Below are 17,891 nucleotides of genomic sequence, written 5' to 3'. Positions count from 1 at the left end.
TTTGAAAAAATGCAGCTTAAATGGGTGTGGATGGCTGTGCAAAGGGAGGGGGAGTGGGCGTGGCAAGGAAAGGCAGGAGAGGAAGAGGGAGGTGAGCTTTCACAACACTCAAAAAAAAAAAAAAGATGGATAGTGACAAAGTTTGCAGATGAGGCAGAGGAATTCTCTCCACCTGAATCCCCAGGGCCAAATGGACACACAATAGATAGCAGTGCAGGTCCTACACCCTGTCTATTTGAATCATTAGCCCCTGGGGTGACTATGTAGGAAAACATAACAAAACCAGGGAAATGTTGGAATAGTAGTTAGCTAATAGACTCAAGCGTTTCACAAATAAAAAGGTGAAGGTTCTTCCCTTCAACACGGACTCTCGTTGCATAATTTTACACGTGATTGCCCACAGAGCTTTCATATTATATTATATATTGTATGTACAGTTTTTATAATATATTTTTATTATTGTTTTCCTCGAGCCGGAGGCAGCGCAGATGAGAGAAATGTTGGAATGCTAGTTAGCTAATAGACTCAAGCTTTTCATAAGTAAAAAGGCGAAGGCTCTTCCTTTCAACGCGGCCCCTCGTTGTATAGTTTTACACGCGATGGCTTGCGAAGCTTTAAGCAGTTTAATTAGGTCAAAAGGGAAGTAAAACTGTCATGATTAAAATTAGACACATACCTCATTTGAAGGGATGGAAAAGTCCTCGGGACTGAGTACCGCATCATTGTGTAGACACAGTCCACTTTTCTCCAATTCTCACAGCTCTCCCAAGAAAACACACTCGAGCTCTTACACCACTGAGACAAACACCAGCGACCCACTTGAAATCCCTTCTCATCTACTACATAGGAAAACATCACGTGTAGGAAAGCATCACGTGCTGTCATGAATAATTATGTTACAGCATCTCATAGGATAAGAACATGACCAACAAGTCATCGAAGTACTATAGTACATTGCCACGTCACTGCCTGTGACTGAGATTTTAAACCAGGAAGACGAAAATAGCGGAAAAAAGTGGAAAAAAGCTCAAAATTAACTAGCTTTCTCCTACAATTAAAATGAACAGATGCTAAGATTGTCTTTTATGATGTGCGATACGAACACCTGTTAAAATCTCAGAAAATGTAGTTTAGTGTTTCATGACGCTTTAATGTTGGTTTATCTTTTTTAACAGCAAATGTATTCTTCACAGCTGAAACCAGGGTTCAATTCAAGAGTAGACATTCAGAGCTATTAATTGTTTAAATAATCGATCTGACAGGGTACACCTGGGCAACAAGAAACACCTGTCAGTCACATGATTTTTGATCACTTGAAAATTGAGTGGGTTCAAAAAAAGTACCATGTTCTAGATGTAAATATCATCTATTGCTTCATATTTATCTATTGATCTCAAATCCAAATGTGTTCAGTGTTGCTACTGCTCAAACTGAATGTGTTTACAGTGACTGGCACATGGGAGCAAAGAAAACAAACAGCATTCACTTTCTATATTTCATCACCATTAAAATTATTGTAAAGTGGTAGATTTGATACTTTGTAGGCCTATTTAATATTTTTTGCTGTCAAAATTCTTTGACTCATATCAAAATATGGCAGCATTAGAATGTAGAGCTCCTATGTAAAATGTGTAAAGGTTTGTAATTATAAGAAAACATTTACAAAATTATAATAATTTATTGTTCTCTCAGGTTTTATGACCTATAATTCTAAAGTCTTAAAATGTACATAATTACAAGCATTTTTGCAAAGAAGAAACATGATTTAGAAATGTAGTTTGCTTGATGCTACTCTGGTACCTTTAAGTTTTTTTTAATTCTTAGCAATATTATCTTCATAGACAGAGTTAACAAAAATACAGCAAAATGTTACCACCCTATTCTCATTGCTCAGCTACTGGGGACCAATGTTGTTGTTGTTAATAATAATAATAATAATAATAATAATAATAATAATAATAATAGTTTTAAATTACTTTATTCACTATATTTCAACTTTCTAAAACCATTTTGAAAAATTTCAAGGTGCAAGGCTTGGGAATCTTTTCAGCTGTATAGTAAATCTAACAACCCTGTCCAGGGTGTACCCCGCCTTGTGCCCGATGGTCCCTGAGATAGGCTCCAGGTTTCCCGTGACCCTGAGAAGGATAAGCGGTATAAAAGATGGATGGATGGATGGATGGAGTAAATCTAACAAAGCCTAACCAACATTTACCACACTTGTCCAACCAAATTCTAGACTTCAATTGAACAGTTTGTCCTGTGTTTCAAACATAAGAATGAACAGCAGGAATATGCTTATACTGAAAAGTGAGGCCTATAAAAGAACATATTAGTCAAATCTCATTTCTCTAGGCTTTCAATAAATCTGCTGTAATGAATTTTAAGCATACTTTGCCTAAACTGTCTTTAAAGTTATTTCTGTCTGACATGTCGTACTAAAATATTTCTGGGTGGAAAATGACTCTTGTGGGTTAGATCTGTAGAACATTCCCTGTGTGTATACCGCATCTGTATGTCTTATGGATACAATGAGAGAGAAAGCTAACGCTGGACCAAAATGTCCAGTTCCATCTCTCAGAATGTGAAGAATGCAGCTAAAAATAAAGCTACCAGAATTGGATTAAGCAAGGTGAAGTGAATTTAAAGTAATACATAGAGAATATGTCTTTCTGGGCATATGGTGCTTACACCACAGTATTTGCCCTCACTGTCCTCTTCAGATAATCCAAAAAATTAAACAAAATCTGATCAAGAGAATTTCTTTTCTTTAACAAATATAATCACTTTTAATGCCACCTGGTACAAACATGAACCTCGTACATCATTATTTGGCACAGTTCAATTTAGGAAGACCCCTTATATATATATATATATATATATATATATATATATATATATATATATATATATATATATATATATATATATATATATATATATATAAATCCAGTATTTAAACCAGAAAGCCTTGCTAGTAGTATGTGACTGGATACATCATATGGCCAATGGTTTGTGAACACCATCTTTAAGGTCTTTTTGGGTCTTGCATTGTACATGCTGGAACAGGTTTGGGCCACTTAGTTCCAGTGAAGGGAAACTGTAATTCAACAACAGACAAATACATTCTATGCAATTGTTTGCTTCCAACCTTGTGGTAACAGTTGGGGGAAGACCCACATATGGGTGTGATGGTCAGGTGTCCACAAACATTCGCCCTTATAGTGTAAATGAATTATTATGTCTTTGCTGTTTAATGTTTCTGTGCTCTGAGTGAATATCGACATTCATATATTACTGGCAGCATGAATACATAGAAATGATTAGCATAAGTAAACATGCTTTCAGGAAAGACTTTTTGGCACCAGATAAACACATTATATGTATATGGGAACTTATAGTCTCTAATTCATAGAAACCTGACTGACACCAAAATTAGACTTTGGTCAAAAATAAAAAATGATAAAAAAAGAAAACTGTTGTGGAAGTCTGTGGACTTTCTAAAACCATGCCAATCTTAGTAGTATGGCTAATGTATAATGACTGTTACAAGGGTTTACCATAATCAGAATCTGACATTCTGAAAGACATTCTCTAGCTGTTTTTAAAGCAGTTACTTTAGTGCTATCTGTTAGTTAGGTGAAGAAAATAAGTGTAATAAGCTAAGCATTTTTTTTTAAGTCAAACTGAGAGAAGAAATATTAAAGATAGGCATTTTCACCAGGTTTCAAGAGTTGCCCTTTGACTGTAGATCATACACACTTGCTTTTACTAGTTCATGTGTCTCTCACTTCTGACACACTGAACAGATAGTTAGAGATTTAACTATAGAATAGTTTTAAGATGCAATAGATATCACTTTCACAGATATATTTTGGGGAATTACTATGGGAATAATAATCAGTCAAAAAAGTATGAGCGGCCCAGTTTCTGTTTTGTGTTTGAATATTGCTCTTTGAAAATCTTCAATCTTTTACGTCCATCCGCATCTTGAGCATGTTGCAACATGTCTGTGGCAATCTTGAAAAGTAACGAGCAACTTTTGAAAGTTCTTGTTATAGCACAGAGTATTAGAAATCAACACCGGTATTAAACAGAGTCACTGATCAGCGTTGGTTTTTTTTTTTTTGGGGGGGGGGGGGGGGGGGGGGGGGGCTTTGCAAGCTGTGTCTGGCACCTTTTGTGAGTGATGAGCAGCTCTCGGAAGGGGACTCCCAGTGGCTCCTGGAGGCCTTTATGGGATTTTTTCAGCTTAATGAGCTCATCATAATAGCCTTCATCTGTCTGCTGCAACAGCAGGTGGTTCTGGTCCAAATGTTCCCTTCTATCTCACAACTGATCAGAGCCTAAATAAGAAACTAAATCTGAGAAAGAGTGATTATCCATCCATCCATTTTCTGTACATTATTATCCATTATCCTACACAGGGTCGTGGGGAGCCTGGAGCCTATCCCAGGGGACTCAGGGCACAAGGCAGGGGACACCCTGGAAAGGGTGCCAACCCATCACAGGTCACACACACATACCCATTCAAACACTGCAAACAATTTAGAAATGCCAATCAGCCTAGAATGCATGTCTTTGGATTGGGTGGGTGGGGGGGTTGGGAACCGGAGTACCTAGAGGAAACCCTCGGAGCGCAAAGAGAACATGCAAAATCTGCGTGTACAGAGCAGAGGCAGGAATCGAACCTCCAACCCCGTAGGTGCTAGGCAAACATGCTAACCACTGAGCCACTGTGGTTCCCTCCCCCCAAGAATAATTATATCATACCATTTGATTGGAACATGCACAATATACTGTATATTTTCTTTCAGTAATGAGACCAGTTCTCTAAGAATCTAGTCCACACTAATGAATGAATATTCCAATATTAAAAGCAAATAAGTGGTGGTACTGATAACAGGTTGAGCACATCCTGAATGCAGGTGCTGAACCTGTTATCAGTAGTCTGCTTGTGGACAACATATGGAACAGAGAATAGAAACAATAGCATCACTCCTACTTCTCTAATGGATTTGGGAAAAGTTCCAGAAAATTTTCTACATAAATTTGTGAATTGCCGCTGGTGTAATCCGTGATGCAGTAAATGTTTATATCCAAGTGGTGGTTTTCTCCAGATCATTTTCTTCTCATAATGGAAGCTTTATCACAATAAGTATCTCACATTACATTAATGCAAATGACATTAATATAATAGTTGTGTATTCGCCTCTGCAGCCTTTCCTGAAATATGAAATTCTCTAATATGAAATATGAAAGTAGAAGTTGATAAAGAGAATGGCATTCAAGTGTGCTAAGAGAAAACAGAGGTAGTGAGTGAGTGTGTGTGTGTGTGTGTGTGTGTGTGTGTGTGTGTGTGTGTGTGTGTGTGTGTGTGTGTGTGTGTGTGTGTGTGTGTGTGTGTGTGTGTGTGTGTGTGTACCATTTTTGGTGTATCATACTGGTCTAAAATGCTTGTGGAACCAGCTGGCTTTCAGCCACCTCATTCTGACCCAGACATACAATCTCTCGATTACACTTTCCGAAAGTGTTGTTATTCTAAAATGCTGTTGCAGAGCAGATAGCAAACTGATTAATTAAACTAAGAAATATTAAGGCACAGTAAGATACAGATGAGAAAAAAGATACAGGAGAAATTCACAAGAAGTACAACTGTAAGACAACCTTATATAACCTGTGTTTGAAACAGTAAGAAAAAAAACTGAAAAGCACAGATTTATATATATATATATATATATATATATATATATATATATATATATATATATATATATATATATATATATATATATACAGTGAGGGAAAAAAGTATTTGATCCCCTGCTGATTTTGTACGTTTGCCCACTGACAAAGAAATTATCAGTCTATAATTTTAATGGTAGTTGTATTTGAACAGTGAGAGACAGAATAACAACAAAAAAATCCAGAAAAACGCATGTCAAAAATTTTATAAATTAATTTGCATTTTAATGAGGGAAAAAAGTATTTGACCCCCTCTCAATCAGAAAGATTTCTGGCTCCCAGGTGTCTTTTATACAGGTAACGAGCTGAGATTAGGAGCACACTCTTAAAGGGAGTGCTCCTAATCTCAGTTTGTTACCTGTATAAAAGACACCTGTCCAGAGAAGCAATCAATCAATCAGATTCCAAACTCTCCACCATGGCCAAGACCAAAGAGCTCTCCAAGGATGTCAGGGACAAGACTGTAGACCTACACAAGTCTGGAATGGGCTACAAGACCATTGCCAAGCAGCTTGGTGAGAAGGTGACAGCAGTTGGTGCGATTATTCGCAAATGGAAGAAACACAAAAGAACTGTCAATCTCCCTCGGCCTGGGGCTCCATGCAAGATCTCACCTCGTGGAGTTGCATTGATCATGAGAACAGTGAGGAATCAGCCCAGAACTACACGGGAGGATGTTGTCAATGATCTCAAGGCAGCTGGGACCATAGTCACCAAGAAAACAATTGGTAACACACTACGCCGTGAAGGACTGAAATCCTGCAGCGCGCGCAAGGTCCCCCTGCTCAAGAAAGCACATATACATGCCCATCTGAAGTTTGCCAATGAACATCTGAATGATTCAGAGGACAACTGGGTGAAAGTGTTGAGGTCAGATGAGACCAAAATGGAGCTCTTTGGCATCAACTCAACTCACCGTGTTTGGAGGAGGAGGAATGTTGCCTATGACCCCTGGAACACCATCCCCACTGTCAAACATGGAGGTGGAAACATTATGCTTTGGGGGTGTTTTTCTGCTAAGGGGACAGGACAACTTCACCGCATCAAAGGGACGATGGACGGGGCCATGTACCGTCAAATCTTGGGTGAAAACCTCCTTCCCTCAGACAGGGCATTGAAAATGGGTCATGGATGGGCATTCCAGCATGACAATGACCCAAAACACACGGCCAAGGCAACAAAGGAGTGGCTCAAGAAGAAGCACATTAAGGTCCTGGAGTGACCTAGGCAGTCTCCAGACCTAAATCCCATAGAAAATCTGTGCTGGGAGCTGAAGGTTCGAGTTGCCAAACGTCAGCCTCGAAACCTTAATGACTTGGAGATGATCTGCAAAGAGGAGTGGGACAAAATCCCTCCTGAGATGTGTGCAAACCTGGTGGCCAACTACAAGAAACGTCTGACCTCTGTGATTGCCAACAAGGGTTTATAAACCAAGTACTAAGTCATGTTTTGCAGAGGGGTCAAATACATATTTCCCTCATTAAAATGCAAATCAATTTATAAAATTTTTGACATGCGTTTTTCTGGATTTTTTTGTTGTTATTCTGTCTCTCACTGTTCAAATAAATCTACCATTAAAATTATAGACTGATCATTTCTTTGTCAGTGGGCAAACGGACAAAATCAGCAGGGGATCAAATACTTTTTTCCCTCACTGTATATATATATATATATATATATATATATATATATATATATAGTTTCTGCAGAAATGATAATTTTGTGGAACAGTAACAACTTATTTGATGCATGGTTTCTATAGCAACATAGCTGAGAACTTTTTATCTCTCTTTTATCACTGATGAACAGTTTGTGAATGTGGAGATTTAAAACAATGAGTAAAACTAAAAAATGTTATAGTAAAGTAGATTGTGGGTATAACAAAGTATGAATTACTTTCCTATGCCTAGTTAATAATGTTGGCCACAGCACACTCCTCTTCCTCTAAGATGGGTCTGGGGTTTTAGGGGTTCCCTTTTGCAGTTGCTATGAAGAAGATGGGGCACAGGAAAGAAAACACAGCCCAAGGCCAAGAACAGCTACTGATTCATGACTGTGCTTTAATTATTATCATTTTTTAAACATTTTTTGTGAACAATAAAATGAGATATGATCATATTTACAAAGTTTCCTAATACAGAAAATACAAGAATGCTGGCACCTTTGTGTGAGAGTGTGTAATTGTTTGGATTTATTTCTGATGCAAATTAAGACTCAAATTAAGGCCAATGTATGGCCAATACATCCAGGCATCCATATGTGAACACTTTGAAACAGTTGAAATTGTCATGATTTACATCCCACAGTTGCAGTGTTCTGTGTTTTAATGGTCTCCAGGTGGCTGGTGCAGCAGGCTCATTTAGTGCTGATCAAACCTTTCTGGGAAAGCAGCCACCAAGCTCCCCCATCTCTGGCCAATCTCCATATGCATTCGTCTTCTTATCATTCACAATGAGCTGCATGTTTAAAGAAAGACTTCAGACTTTTTGGGATAAACTTTTATACACACATTACTTGCCATCTGTAAAATGTTTCTTTCGAGTCTTAAGAAACAACATGTTTTAATCAGTAAATTATACCCAGTCCAATAATTAATTGCCCAGCATGTTGCAAATATGCTTCCTATGCTGGCAACACCTTTGGGCAGTACACACAGGCAATTTTAACAGCATGCACAGTAATCTCATGTGAATTTTGTTAATATCTCATTCCCATTTCTGCTGCAAGCAAAACATTAAAGGGCCTCAAAACATCACCAGTGTATTCAGTTACATTATGAATGTAATATTACTGTAGAACAGTACTGGGTTACAGAAATGCCTCAAACATTTGATCTTTGGAGGTTCACACCTTCTCAAACGGATTCTCCTTATTTAGTCCCCTTGCCCCTGCAAACATCCAGTTGTCCCTGTGCTTCACAGAGTAGACCATTCTGCTACCCATACCAGCAAACAGCTCTCTGACCTCATCAGTCAACCTGCAGCACAGAGTGGGACAACATAACCATAAGGATAATCTTAGTGAAAACACATCAGTGTGATACCTATTTTCTCATGTATTATCCGTCATCTGGATGTGGTGGACTGGGTAAAAGTTGTCATGTTTAGTGTAGTACTCACTGCTCTGCAGGGTCATTATACGAGGCTACTAAAACTATATTTCCTTCCTGTATCGTCTTTAGAAAGTCTAGCAATCCTGCAAACAGCAGAGAAATAATACTGCTATAGCTAAAAGGTGTAGAAATATTAATAGAACAACGTGTATTGATTACTTTAGGTGTATTTTATATATATATATTGTAAATACACAGGAATACAACAGATCTACCTGCAGAATTGACCTTAAAAAAGTTACTGTTCAATATATTCCCAGTTTCACCTGAAAAAAAAAGAATATAGACAGACGCTTTTATCCACTTTATGACACTGATAATGAATGTTGGGTATGATTTAAGATTTTGTTTTATTCCTTTATGTACCGCTTTATGAATGAATTCTTCTTTTTCTTCATCGTGAAAAAAATTACTTTAAATAGTCATCTTAATACACCTACCTAGTTTTCTACAAGAAACAAATTCTTGCAAATATATTCAAGCAGAGGGAAACACACAATAAAGTAGCTTGTCATGTCACCTTAAAATAAACTCACCATCTACTATCACAGTGTTCACACCCCACCCAACATTGTTGTGTCCTCCTGACATAATACTGGAAAAAGAAACAGAAAATAGACAAATAGGTGAACGGAAAGTTTTGTATCCCCGATCTTTATGGTGAAAATATGTCTAGCTGACCTGAACAGGTTTTCCACTACAATTTGCATATATTTGTCCCCATCCATTTTGCTTTCCAATTCCACCAAATCCCCCCCCCCCAACATGGCTGTTCTCAGAAGTGGGTTCCTTCTGGTCACTCTCCCATAGAGGTTGTCTTTGTGAAGACCTGATGATGATATTGTTGAGGTCTGATTTTACATTAGTGTTGTAGCTGGACTCTTGGACACTTCTCTGACAATTGCCATTGTTGCCCAAGCAAAGCACAGGGCAGAAACTACAAAGGAATAGCTTGAAAAAAAAAAAAAAGGTTTGTGTTTTTGAATGGCCGATTCAAAGCCCAGACTTGGGTGAATCCAATTTAAAATCTCCATTTAATTTGGCAAAGTTGGAGAAAATGTGCATTGAGAAATGGAAGACAATGCCAAACCCCCACCCACAGGAAAAAAACCCTCAAAACTCTGAGGGCATCTAAATACATTTACTAAATTACATTACATAATAAATTAGATTTTATTTCTGTGGAAAGTCACCTCAAAAGGAGCAGGGAATATCCCATTCTGATATGCTTAAATTGGATACTGCAATACATTTCAAAAGAGAAAAATTCTGAACTTTCTGGAGACACCGTATTAAAAACAATAAGGATATGTATATATTTATATGACACTGGGAAGAATTATTACAGTCATGTCACTAAGAATGTCAGCATGTCAGGAAGAATGGTGTGGGGTTAGACATTAAACCAAATTATATCCAAAAGCTGTTTGGCAGATATATAAGCAGTTATAATGGCAAAATATAGGCAAACAAGCAATATTCATATTCACATGGAGTTTCCATTTCAGGGTAATACATACATTTAAATGAAATTGTAATCAATGTTACTATCTTAACATACATATTTGTTACTTAAATCTAAGCACTTGTAGGTATAAATTAAATTGTTGTCTTCATTTAAATGAAAACTTTTGCACATAACTGTACATATACCAAGCTGCCACTGTTGGGCCCTTGAGCAAGTCCCTTAACTCTCTCTGCTCCAGGGGCGCTGTATCATGGCTGACCCTGCACTCTGACTCTAACTTCCTGACATGCTGGGGTATGCGAAGAAAAGAATTTCACTGTGCTGTAATGTATACGTGATTAATGAAAACTCTTTATTATTATTATATACATTACAATTCACTAGCATACAGCATGTGTCAATAAAGAATTTAAAATTCCAGTACATACATCCTATTGTTAAAGCAGATCTTGGGCCCGACCATATTGGCTGCCCCACTGCGCAGAAAGAAGGGGAAATGGTTTGCAGGGCATACCATACGAGGACAGCAACCTGGATAAAGCTCAAACAAAGCTAAACAGAATGGTACATAACATTTACTTACAGCAGACATACAAACACACTAAGTATTTACATCTGGCTTCCAGTATGTATTTTCCCTCACTTTAGATTATGAAGTAGATTTTTTAACAGTGCACACATATAAGTTTATATATATATATATATATATATATATATATATATATATATATATATATATATATATATATATATATATATATATAAAATAGTAGGAGTAGTAGCAATAATAATAATAATAATAATAATAATAATAATAATAATGAATCTCACCATGTGACCCACAGTCTGATGTAGAACTTTCTGTTCCTTGCACATCTGAATTAAAAGACAGGTTTTAAAGAATAAAGCTTATTAACACTGTAAAATAATCACTAAGCAAATACGGCATGATGCATGAGACATACGTACATTTTACATGCACTTGAAGAGATGTCTCCTTAAAAAGGAACTCCCATATTATGACAATGATGATCACAAATGTGAAAGCAAATGACAGCTCTGGAAATAAACAAAAGTTCACTTCTAGATTCCTTAGATAGTCTATTTCCTACAAGCTCCTATTATAGTAGCCAATGCTTGATTAACCAGAAAGTTGCAGGGTCCTTACCTTGATATTTCATCTTCCTTGCCTACCTTTAATACTACTTTAAAGATATTATATTTCTGAAACTGTGCTACCAGCACAAGAGGAGCTTCTTAATAAGTCACAGTCTAAGAAAGCTAATCAAACCAAGAGCTACCAAAACAGCTTCACACCCTGAACTCAAAAAAAAATTTTCTCTGTTTGTTTTGTGTCTTTCCTTGTATAGGATGGATTTAAACTGTCATCTTTGTACCCATCAATCTTATTTGACTTTGTTTCAGTACAGGGTTGTCCAATCTTATCCACAAAGGGTGTGGCTACAGGTTTTCATTCCAACTGAGCAGGAGCCACACCTAATTCCACCTCTTTAATCAGTTGAGCTTGGCTTTCAATAGACTCAGGTGTGGCTTCTGCTCGGTTGGAATGAAAACCTGCACCCACACCGGCCCTTTCCGGTAAGGCTGGACACCCCTGGGTTAAGGCATAGATACATTTAGAAAAGTAAGAATATCTCCATCGATTATCTGGACGTCAGTCACATCTTGGTTTAGGCACACCGTGAACCACCGAGAACATCAGTCTGAATTTTTAGGATTTGAGTTGTCTCGTCAGATGATCAGTTCACCTCCAAACGTCCTGTGACAAAAGAGTGTGCACATGCACACACACACACAAATGCACAACTGCTTCAAGGTAGGATTTGTTCAAGCTAAAGCTCTGACCAGGAAGCTTTCCCAAAACATACTGATTAGATATACTTTCTCTCAGTAAGAAGTTCAGACATTCGTCATTATTCTCTAATGATTGAAGATGAAAAGTAAGGTAAATGCTTTAACTAAGAATAGTAAATCTCATAAGCCATTCAAATCATTTGATATTTTGAAAGATAAATGGTGATTAATAACGCATTACAAATCACTCAATGGAGATATATAAATATAAAGGAGGCAGGGATTCCAGAATCCACCCTTCAATATAAACAACCATCTTTTATTAGACAGATAAATAGATAGATTCCCCTCTGAAAGTATTTGAACAGCAAAGCCAGTTCTTTTTTCTTCATTATACATTGACGACATTTGGGTTTGTGATCAAAAGATAAATATGAGATGACAGATCAGAATTTCAGCTTTAATTTCCTGATATTTACATCTAGATGTGTTAAATAACTTAAAACATAGCACCTGTTGCTGTTCCAATACTTTCAGAGAAGACTGTAGATAGATATCAGATACGTAGATAGATAGATAATGTAACAAAGATTTTTTTTTTTGGATAAACCTGTGTCGTGTTGAAATTCTTATTTCTTCTTATTCTTGAGAGAGAGAGAGAGAGAGCGAGAGCGAGAGTGAGAGACTTTTGACTTTTAAGACACCTTTAATACATCAGTGTGGTATATTTACATATTTATTTATTTTTTTTTAAAAAAGAACCCCATCAGACCCTCCACCCAGGCATCCCAAACCCCTTCAGTCTTACTGTAAATCCATTATTGTCATAGATCTGTGTGAAAGTAAACAGGCCTTTTTATATTAAGGCCTTTTTTGCAACTGATGTCCATGTCCTCAGTCTGAAGCGTCTCCGTGTTGACAGCACGTTCAGGTTTTCATTTCTTGTTACGTGTTGTGCAGATTTGACAAAGTAGTTAATCTGTCAGTGAGATGTTCCATTTTCCTTTGGTCAGTTCTAAAAACTGGTTAATCTGGTCCATGGTGTAAAGCTGTTCAGGCTGTTCTGAAAAGTTAAAAGTATTTAGCTGATCTGGATTGACCTCTTCCTCCTCCATGTCTGTGAGCGGTTCCTCTCCTGTAGCTCCTGCGCTGCACTCTGGGCACAAGTTCTCCTGCATCACAACACTGTGCTGTGGCTGTTTGGATGATTCCACCACCTTGTCCATCTTCTCTCCTGGTCTTTCCAGCTCAGCTTTATTTTTCTCCTTAGTGTTGCTCAGTGCCTGTGGGTTCTTCTGCTGTTCCGAGTCAGGATCATCCTCAGTGTGGACATGAGGCCCGGGGTCACTGCTGGCTCTGATGCCGATAGCGGTACGGGGTTTGCAATAAATGCTATCTTAGGTGTTCGTTTCAGTGTTAGCATCGGCAAGGGAGTCATCACTGGGTACTGTGCTGTTTTTGTTTTGTTCTTTACTGACCTCTGTCAGCTCTGGCTCCGGTGTGTCATTGCCCTCATCTGCCCCAGGCTCCTGTTCTCCGGTGTTCTCGTGCTGGCTGTCTCCGCACTGTTGCTGCTGTACCCCGGCTGTGTCGCCCCCGGAGTTCCCTGGCTGCACAGCTCTACCGTTTATACCCCTCACACGCAAAACATCTCAGGCGGTGGTGGTGGCCAAGGCGGTGTAGCTGCTGTCCCCGTCTTTGCACTTGAAATTTACATTCAGTATTTGGTTGTTTATAAACATGTAAACTTGTCTGCGAAAAGACAGGACGTGTTTCACTGCAGAGTTCTTACAGCCGAGCTGAATAGCAGTCATGGGGGGTGAACTTTCCGAAGTGGGCCAACTCGTTTTTTATGAATGGGGGCACGTTGGAAATGACGACCCGCGTTGCAGGGGCAGATAGAGGGGTAATGTGCATCATGACACCCTTTAGCCATATTCCTTTTTCAGACAGCGTATTGACAAATTTGTACTTTAAAAAAAAATTTTTTTTTTAGGAAAAACCTCCACTGCGTTGTTCATCCAGAATAGGCAGTGTAGATGTTCTCGCACCCGACCTGCTCTCCCACCGGACCTGCTCTCCCACCGCTAGCAGAACCTCCTCCACCTGTTCTCCATCCTCCGGCACACACCTGACGCCATGGCGGAGAGACAGCGTCTCCCCTCCGGCCTCAGAGAGCGGGACGCCCGCTCACTCCCACCCGCTCTCAACTTTTACCGGCTACTGCTACTTACATAACTTAAACATTCAATAATTAAATGAAAACAAAAGCAAAAAGACAATGTCGCAGAAAACTTTGAGAAGACGCCAAACTGCTCTCACGCGCTCTACACGTCACGCTTGCTCTTCCACTGCACTGCACATGCACGCAGAGAGAGAGAGAGAGACACACACACAGACACAGACAGACAGACAGACAGACAGACATGACTAAATGTGAGTCAAATAAACAATGGGGTTTGAAATAACTTTAATCCTGAGTGGTGAATTTTCAGCAATTACTCAAACAATTTCAGGTCATAAAATTTCTCTCAGGTGTTTCAGAGGTACATATCAATTCATACAATGAAGCACTACATAAATCACACAGTCAACAAAATCTAACAAGGAAATCTACTCACATTCTCAGGCAGCAAAACAAAACAATTACAACACAAAATGACACAGAAAGAACCTTGTTTAACTTATCTAACAATATACGTTAACCCAAGACTGATTTAACATCCATCCAATTTCTGTACCACTTATGCTACACAAGGCTGATCCTGGAGTCTATCCCAGGGAACTCGGGGCACAAGGCAGGGGGACACCCTGGACAGGGTGCCAACTCATCACAGGGCACAATCGCACACACCCATTCACACACTAAGGACAATTTGGAAATGCCAATCAACATATAGTGCATGTCTTTGGACTGGGGGAAGAAACCAGAGTACCCAGAGGAAACCCCTGAAGCATGGGGAGAACATGCCAGCTCTGCATGCACAGGGCAGAGGCGGGGATTTCCTGGCACCCCAAAGGTGCGAGGAAAATGTGCTAACCATACTGGTAGACCAAACACATATGTAACCCCTACTCACATTTAGAAAAACTGAAAGAAATACAAAATCCTTAACTAAAGCAAATATGCGCAAAAGCCCAAGGGGAGTCACCTGATTAGACAATTGCCCATAAATCTTAATGTGAAAAAAATGCAATGTTTTACCTACACTACACACAATAAGCAATGAGGAAAAACTTTCAGCATAAAATTCCTTATAATTAGTGGGAATACAGATTAAGGATAGTGACAAAGCCCATTTAATTATTGTGTTATACTGTAGTGCTGAGGTTCTCAAACTTTTTGCAGCCAAGAACCCCTTTAACTTTAATAAATTCCATGGACCCCCTTAGTTCAGATTTATTTAAACAAGATCCAACTAGTCAAATATTAGACTTATTATTTAAACATGTACAATCTTATTTGGACCATTTATCAGAGCCATGTAGCTTTTAATTCCTGAAATTTCCACCAACAGGACACATTAGGTTCAAGTTAGGTTATGTTCGGTTGCTTTTGAGTTGTTAAGGTTTAGATCAAACATATTCTCAACCCATTAAAACTCAAAAATTAGAGTAACATTGAAAATAGTGGGTTGTATTTTCCTGTAACAAACAATAACAACAACAAAATAAATAAAATCTCAGACTCATTGGCTGTGTTTCACAGTTCCAAACTTTTTGATCGCTTCACTCTGGATCCTGAAGGCAGTTCTTAATAAATAATCTTGCCATTCACATTTACAACATTAACCAGCACCATGTGACCTTTAAAAACCCATAATAGTTTTGGCATTAAAACTAAGGACAGAAGGAAGATGGGGCTGAAAAGGACAAACTGTTTCTGAAGAAAATCCTGAGAATTATTATTGTTTTTTTTATACTAATAATAATTCCACATCACGCCTGGTTTCATTCCAAAAGATCCTAAGAGAAATAAACACAGACACAGAATTAGCATGTAGAGTAGAACTGAACCTGTAGTTCCTCCTGATCTCAATCAGTAAAGTAGGCAAAATTCATCACCTCATCAGATTCTTCCTCTCTCTGCTCCTCCATCCGCCTCAGCACAGAGTATCTGTATGTGGCATCACTGCAATTGTCAATTGTAAAACCTTAGATTATCCTCAGCTAAAGTTATGCAGGCAGGGCCATAAGTATTTGGGCAGTTACACAATTTTTGTGATTTTGCCTCTGTACAACACTACAGTGGATTTGAAATGAAGCAATCACGATGTGATTGAAGTGTTGACTTTCAGCTTTACTTCAAAAGGATTTAACAAAGATATTGCATTAACTGGAATTTAACAAGAATTACAGTCATTAGAGTCCCTCCATTTTCACAGGCTCAAAAGTAATTGGACAAACTAACAGTCATAAATAATATGATTTTCATACTTTAATGCAAATCCGTTACATACAACGACTGCCTGACATCTGGAACCCATGGAGATCACCAAACCTTGAGATATTTTGCCAGGTGTTTACTACACCGGCCTTCAGTTGCTGTATGTTTGTAGACCTTTCTGCCTTTAGTTTTGCTCTCAGTAAGTGAAAAGCATGCTCAATGGAGTTGAGGTCATCTGACATTTAAGAACATTTAATTTATTTGCCTTAAGAAGCTCTTGCTTTCGCACTACATTTTGGGTCACTAACCATCTGTACTGTGAAACACTCTCCTATCAGCAGCAATTGACTGAATCTGAGCAGAAAGTATAGCATCAGAACTTTTATCTCCTTAATTTGTCATGAAATAAGGAAACAAGCCGCACCTGTTGTGAAGCTATGAAACTGCTTATCAGTCAATTGTCCAATTACTTTGAGCCCTTGTAAAAATGGCTGTAATTCCAGTTAATGCAATATTTTTGTTAAACCCAACGAAATAAAGTGGAAAGTCTACACTTCAACCACGTCTTGATTACTTCGTTTCAAATAAATTGTGGTTGTGTACAGAAGCAAAATTACCAAAGCTGAAGTGATTCCTCAGCTCTAGTGTCAACATGCAATACATATATACATATATACATACATACATACATATATATATATATATATATATACACACACACACACACACACACACACACACATACAGCCAGTTAACATGTATACATATACAGTGTCAACATGCATATATACAGCCAGTTAAACAAGCTGAACATGTTGAGCAACTGCTCACCTCTGCGGGAAACAGTATTTCCTAATAATAAAAAATGCAGCCACTATTGCAGCAGTTGCGACGATTACGACGGAGGCGACGACACCGGGGTGCAGCCTGACCTGCAAGTGTTTACATGTATTTTAAGTGAACTAATTGTTAACATGATTGTTAACACGGGGTAGCTCAATGAACTAAAGTTATAATAAAGTTGACATAAAGTTTGTATCACTAACCCCTGGTGGTGGAGCTGTAGGCTCTGAAACACTTCGAAAACTTCGGAAATGTTTGAATTCACCATGTCCAGGTTTATCTGAAGTCAAAGAGCTGGCCGACTTTCCAAACAAAACACACACCAATACAAATACGAATAAAAACGAGTAGTGCAACTTATTAGTACAACGTACAGCCATTGTTGTTTACTTCCTGATGAAGTGACGTCAAAAGCCATCGCCGCTGTCATTGGTCGATTCTAAATTCCACACGAATAAAATATGAAGCTTAAGGAGATCTTATTACACGTGTGTGTGTGAGTGTGTGTGTGTGTGTGTGTG

General features: G+C 38.3%; 2 protein-coding genes across 8 annotated transcripts; both read right to left on the bottom strand.

The window, feature by feature from the left end:
- Positions 1-7,785: 7,785 nt before the first annotated feature.
- si:dkeyp-67f1.2 (FAM3 metabolism regulating signaling molecule D) lies at positions 7,786-11,735 on the bottom strand. Of its 6 annotated transcripts, XM_047158601.2 has the most exons (10): positions 11,494-11,735; positions 11,295-11,384; positions 11,157-11,201; positions 10,754-10,801; positions 9,539-9,686; positions 9,394-9,452; positions 9,073-9,123; positions 8,865-8,940; positions 8,596-8,722; positions 7,786-8,201 (listed from the first exon to the last, which is right to left on the bottom strand). In XM_047158601.2, the coding sequence occupies exons 1-10, from the start codon at positions 11,504-11,506 to the stop codon at positions 8,115-8,117; spliced, it is 744 nt and encodes a 247-aa protein (XP_047014557.1). In that variant the 5' UTR covers positions 11,507-11,735; the 3' UTR covers positions 7,786-8,114. The 6 variants fall into 6 exon arrangements, with proteins under 6 accessions (XP_047014557.1, XP_053539655.1, XP_053539654.1 ...); XM_053683680.1 differs by lacking the exon at positions 11,295-11,384 and having other exon boundaries at positions 11,494-11,733; XM_053683679.1 differs by lacking the exon at positions 11,295-11,384 and having other exon boundaries at positions 10,754-10,877; positions 11,494-11,732.
- A 2,858-nt stretch (positions 11,736-14,593) lies between these two features.
- Positions 14,594-17,802, bottom strand: LOC108272267 (uncharacterized). 2 transcript variants are annotated; one of them, XM_017480580.3, is made up of 4 exons: positions 17,574-17,802; positions 17,359-17,459; positions 16,206-16,257; positions 14,594-16,106 (listed from the first exon to the last, which is right to left on the bottom strand). In XM_017480580.3, the coding sequence occupies exons 1-4, from the start codon at positions 17,748-17,750 to the stop codon at positions 16,092-16,094; spliced, it is 345 nt and encodes a 114-aa protein (XP_017336069.1). In that variant the 5' UTR covers positions 17,751-17,802; the 3' UTR covers positions 14,594-16,091. The 2 variants fall into 2 exon arrangements, with proteins under 2 accessions (XP_017336069.1, XP_017336068.1); XM_017480579.3 differs by having other exon boundaries at positions 16,206-16,272; positions 17,574-17,795.
- Positions 17,803-17,891: the final 89 nt, after the last annotated feature.

This window comes from Ictalurus punctatus, chromosome 11 (assembly GCF_001660625.3).
Source record: "Ictalurus punctatus breed USDA103 chromosome 11, Coco_2.0, whole genome shotgun sequence".
Classification (NCBI taxonomy): domain Eukaryota; kingdom Metazoa; phylum Chordata; class Actinopteri; order Siluriformes; family Ictaluridae; genus Ictalurus; species Ictalurus punctatus.
Note: the sequence above shows the minus strand (reverse complement) of the source record. Positions and strands in the feature narration are given on the sequence as shown.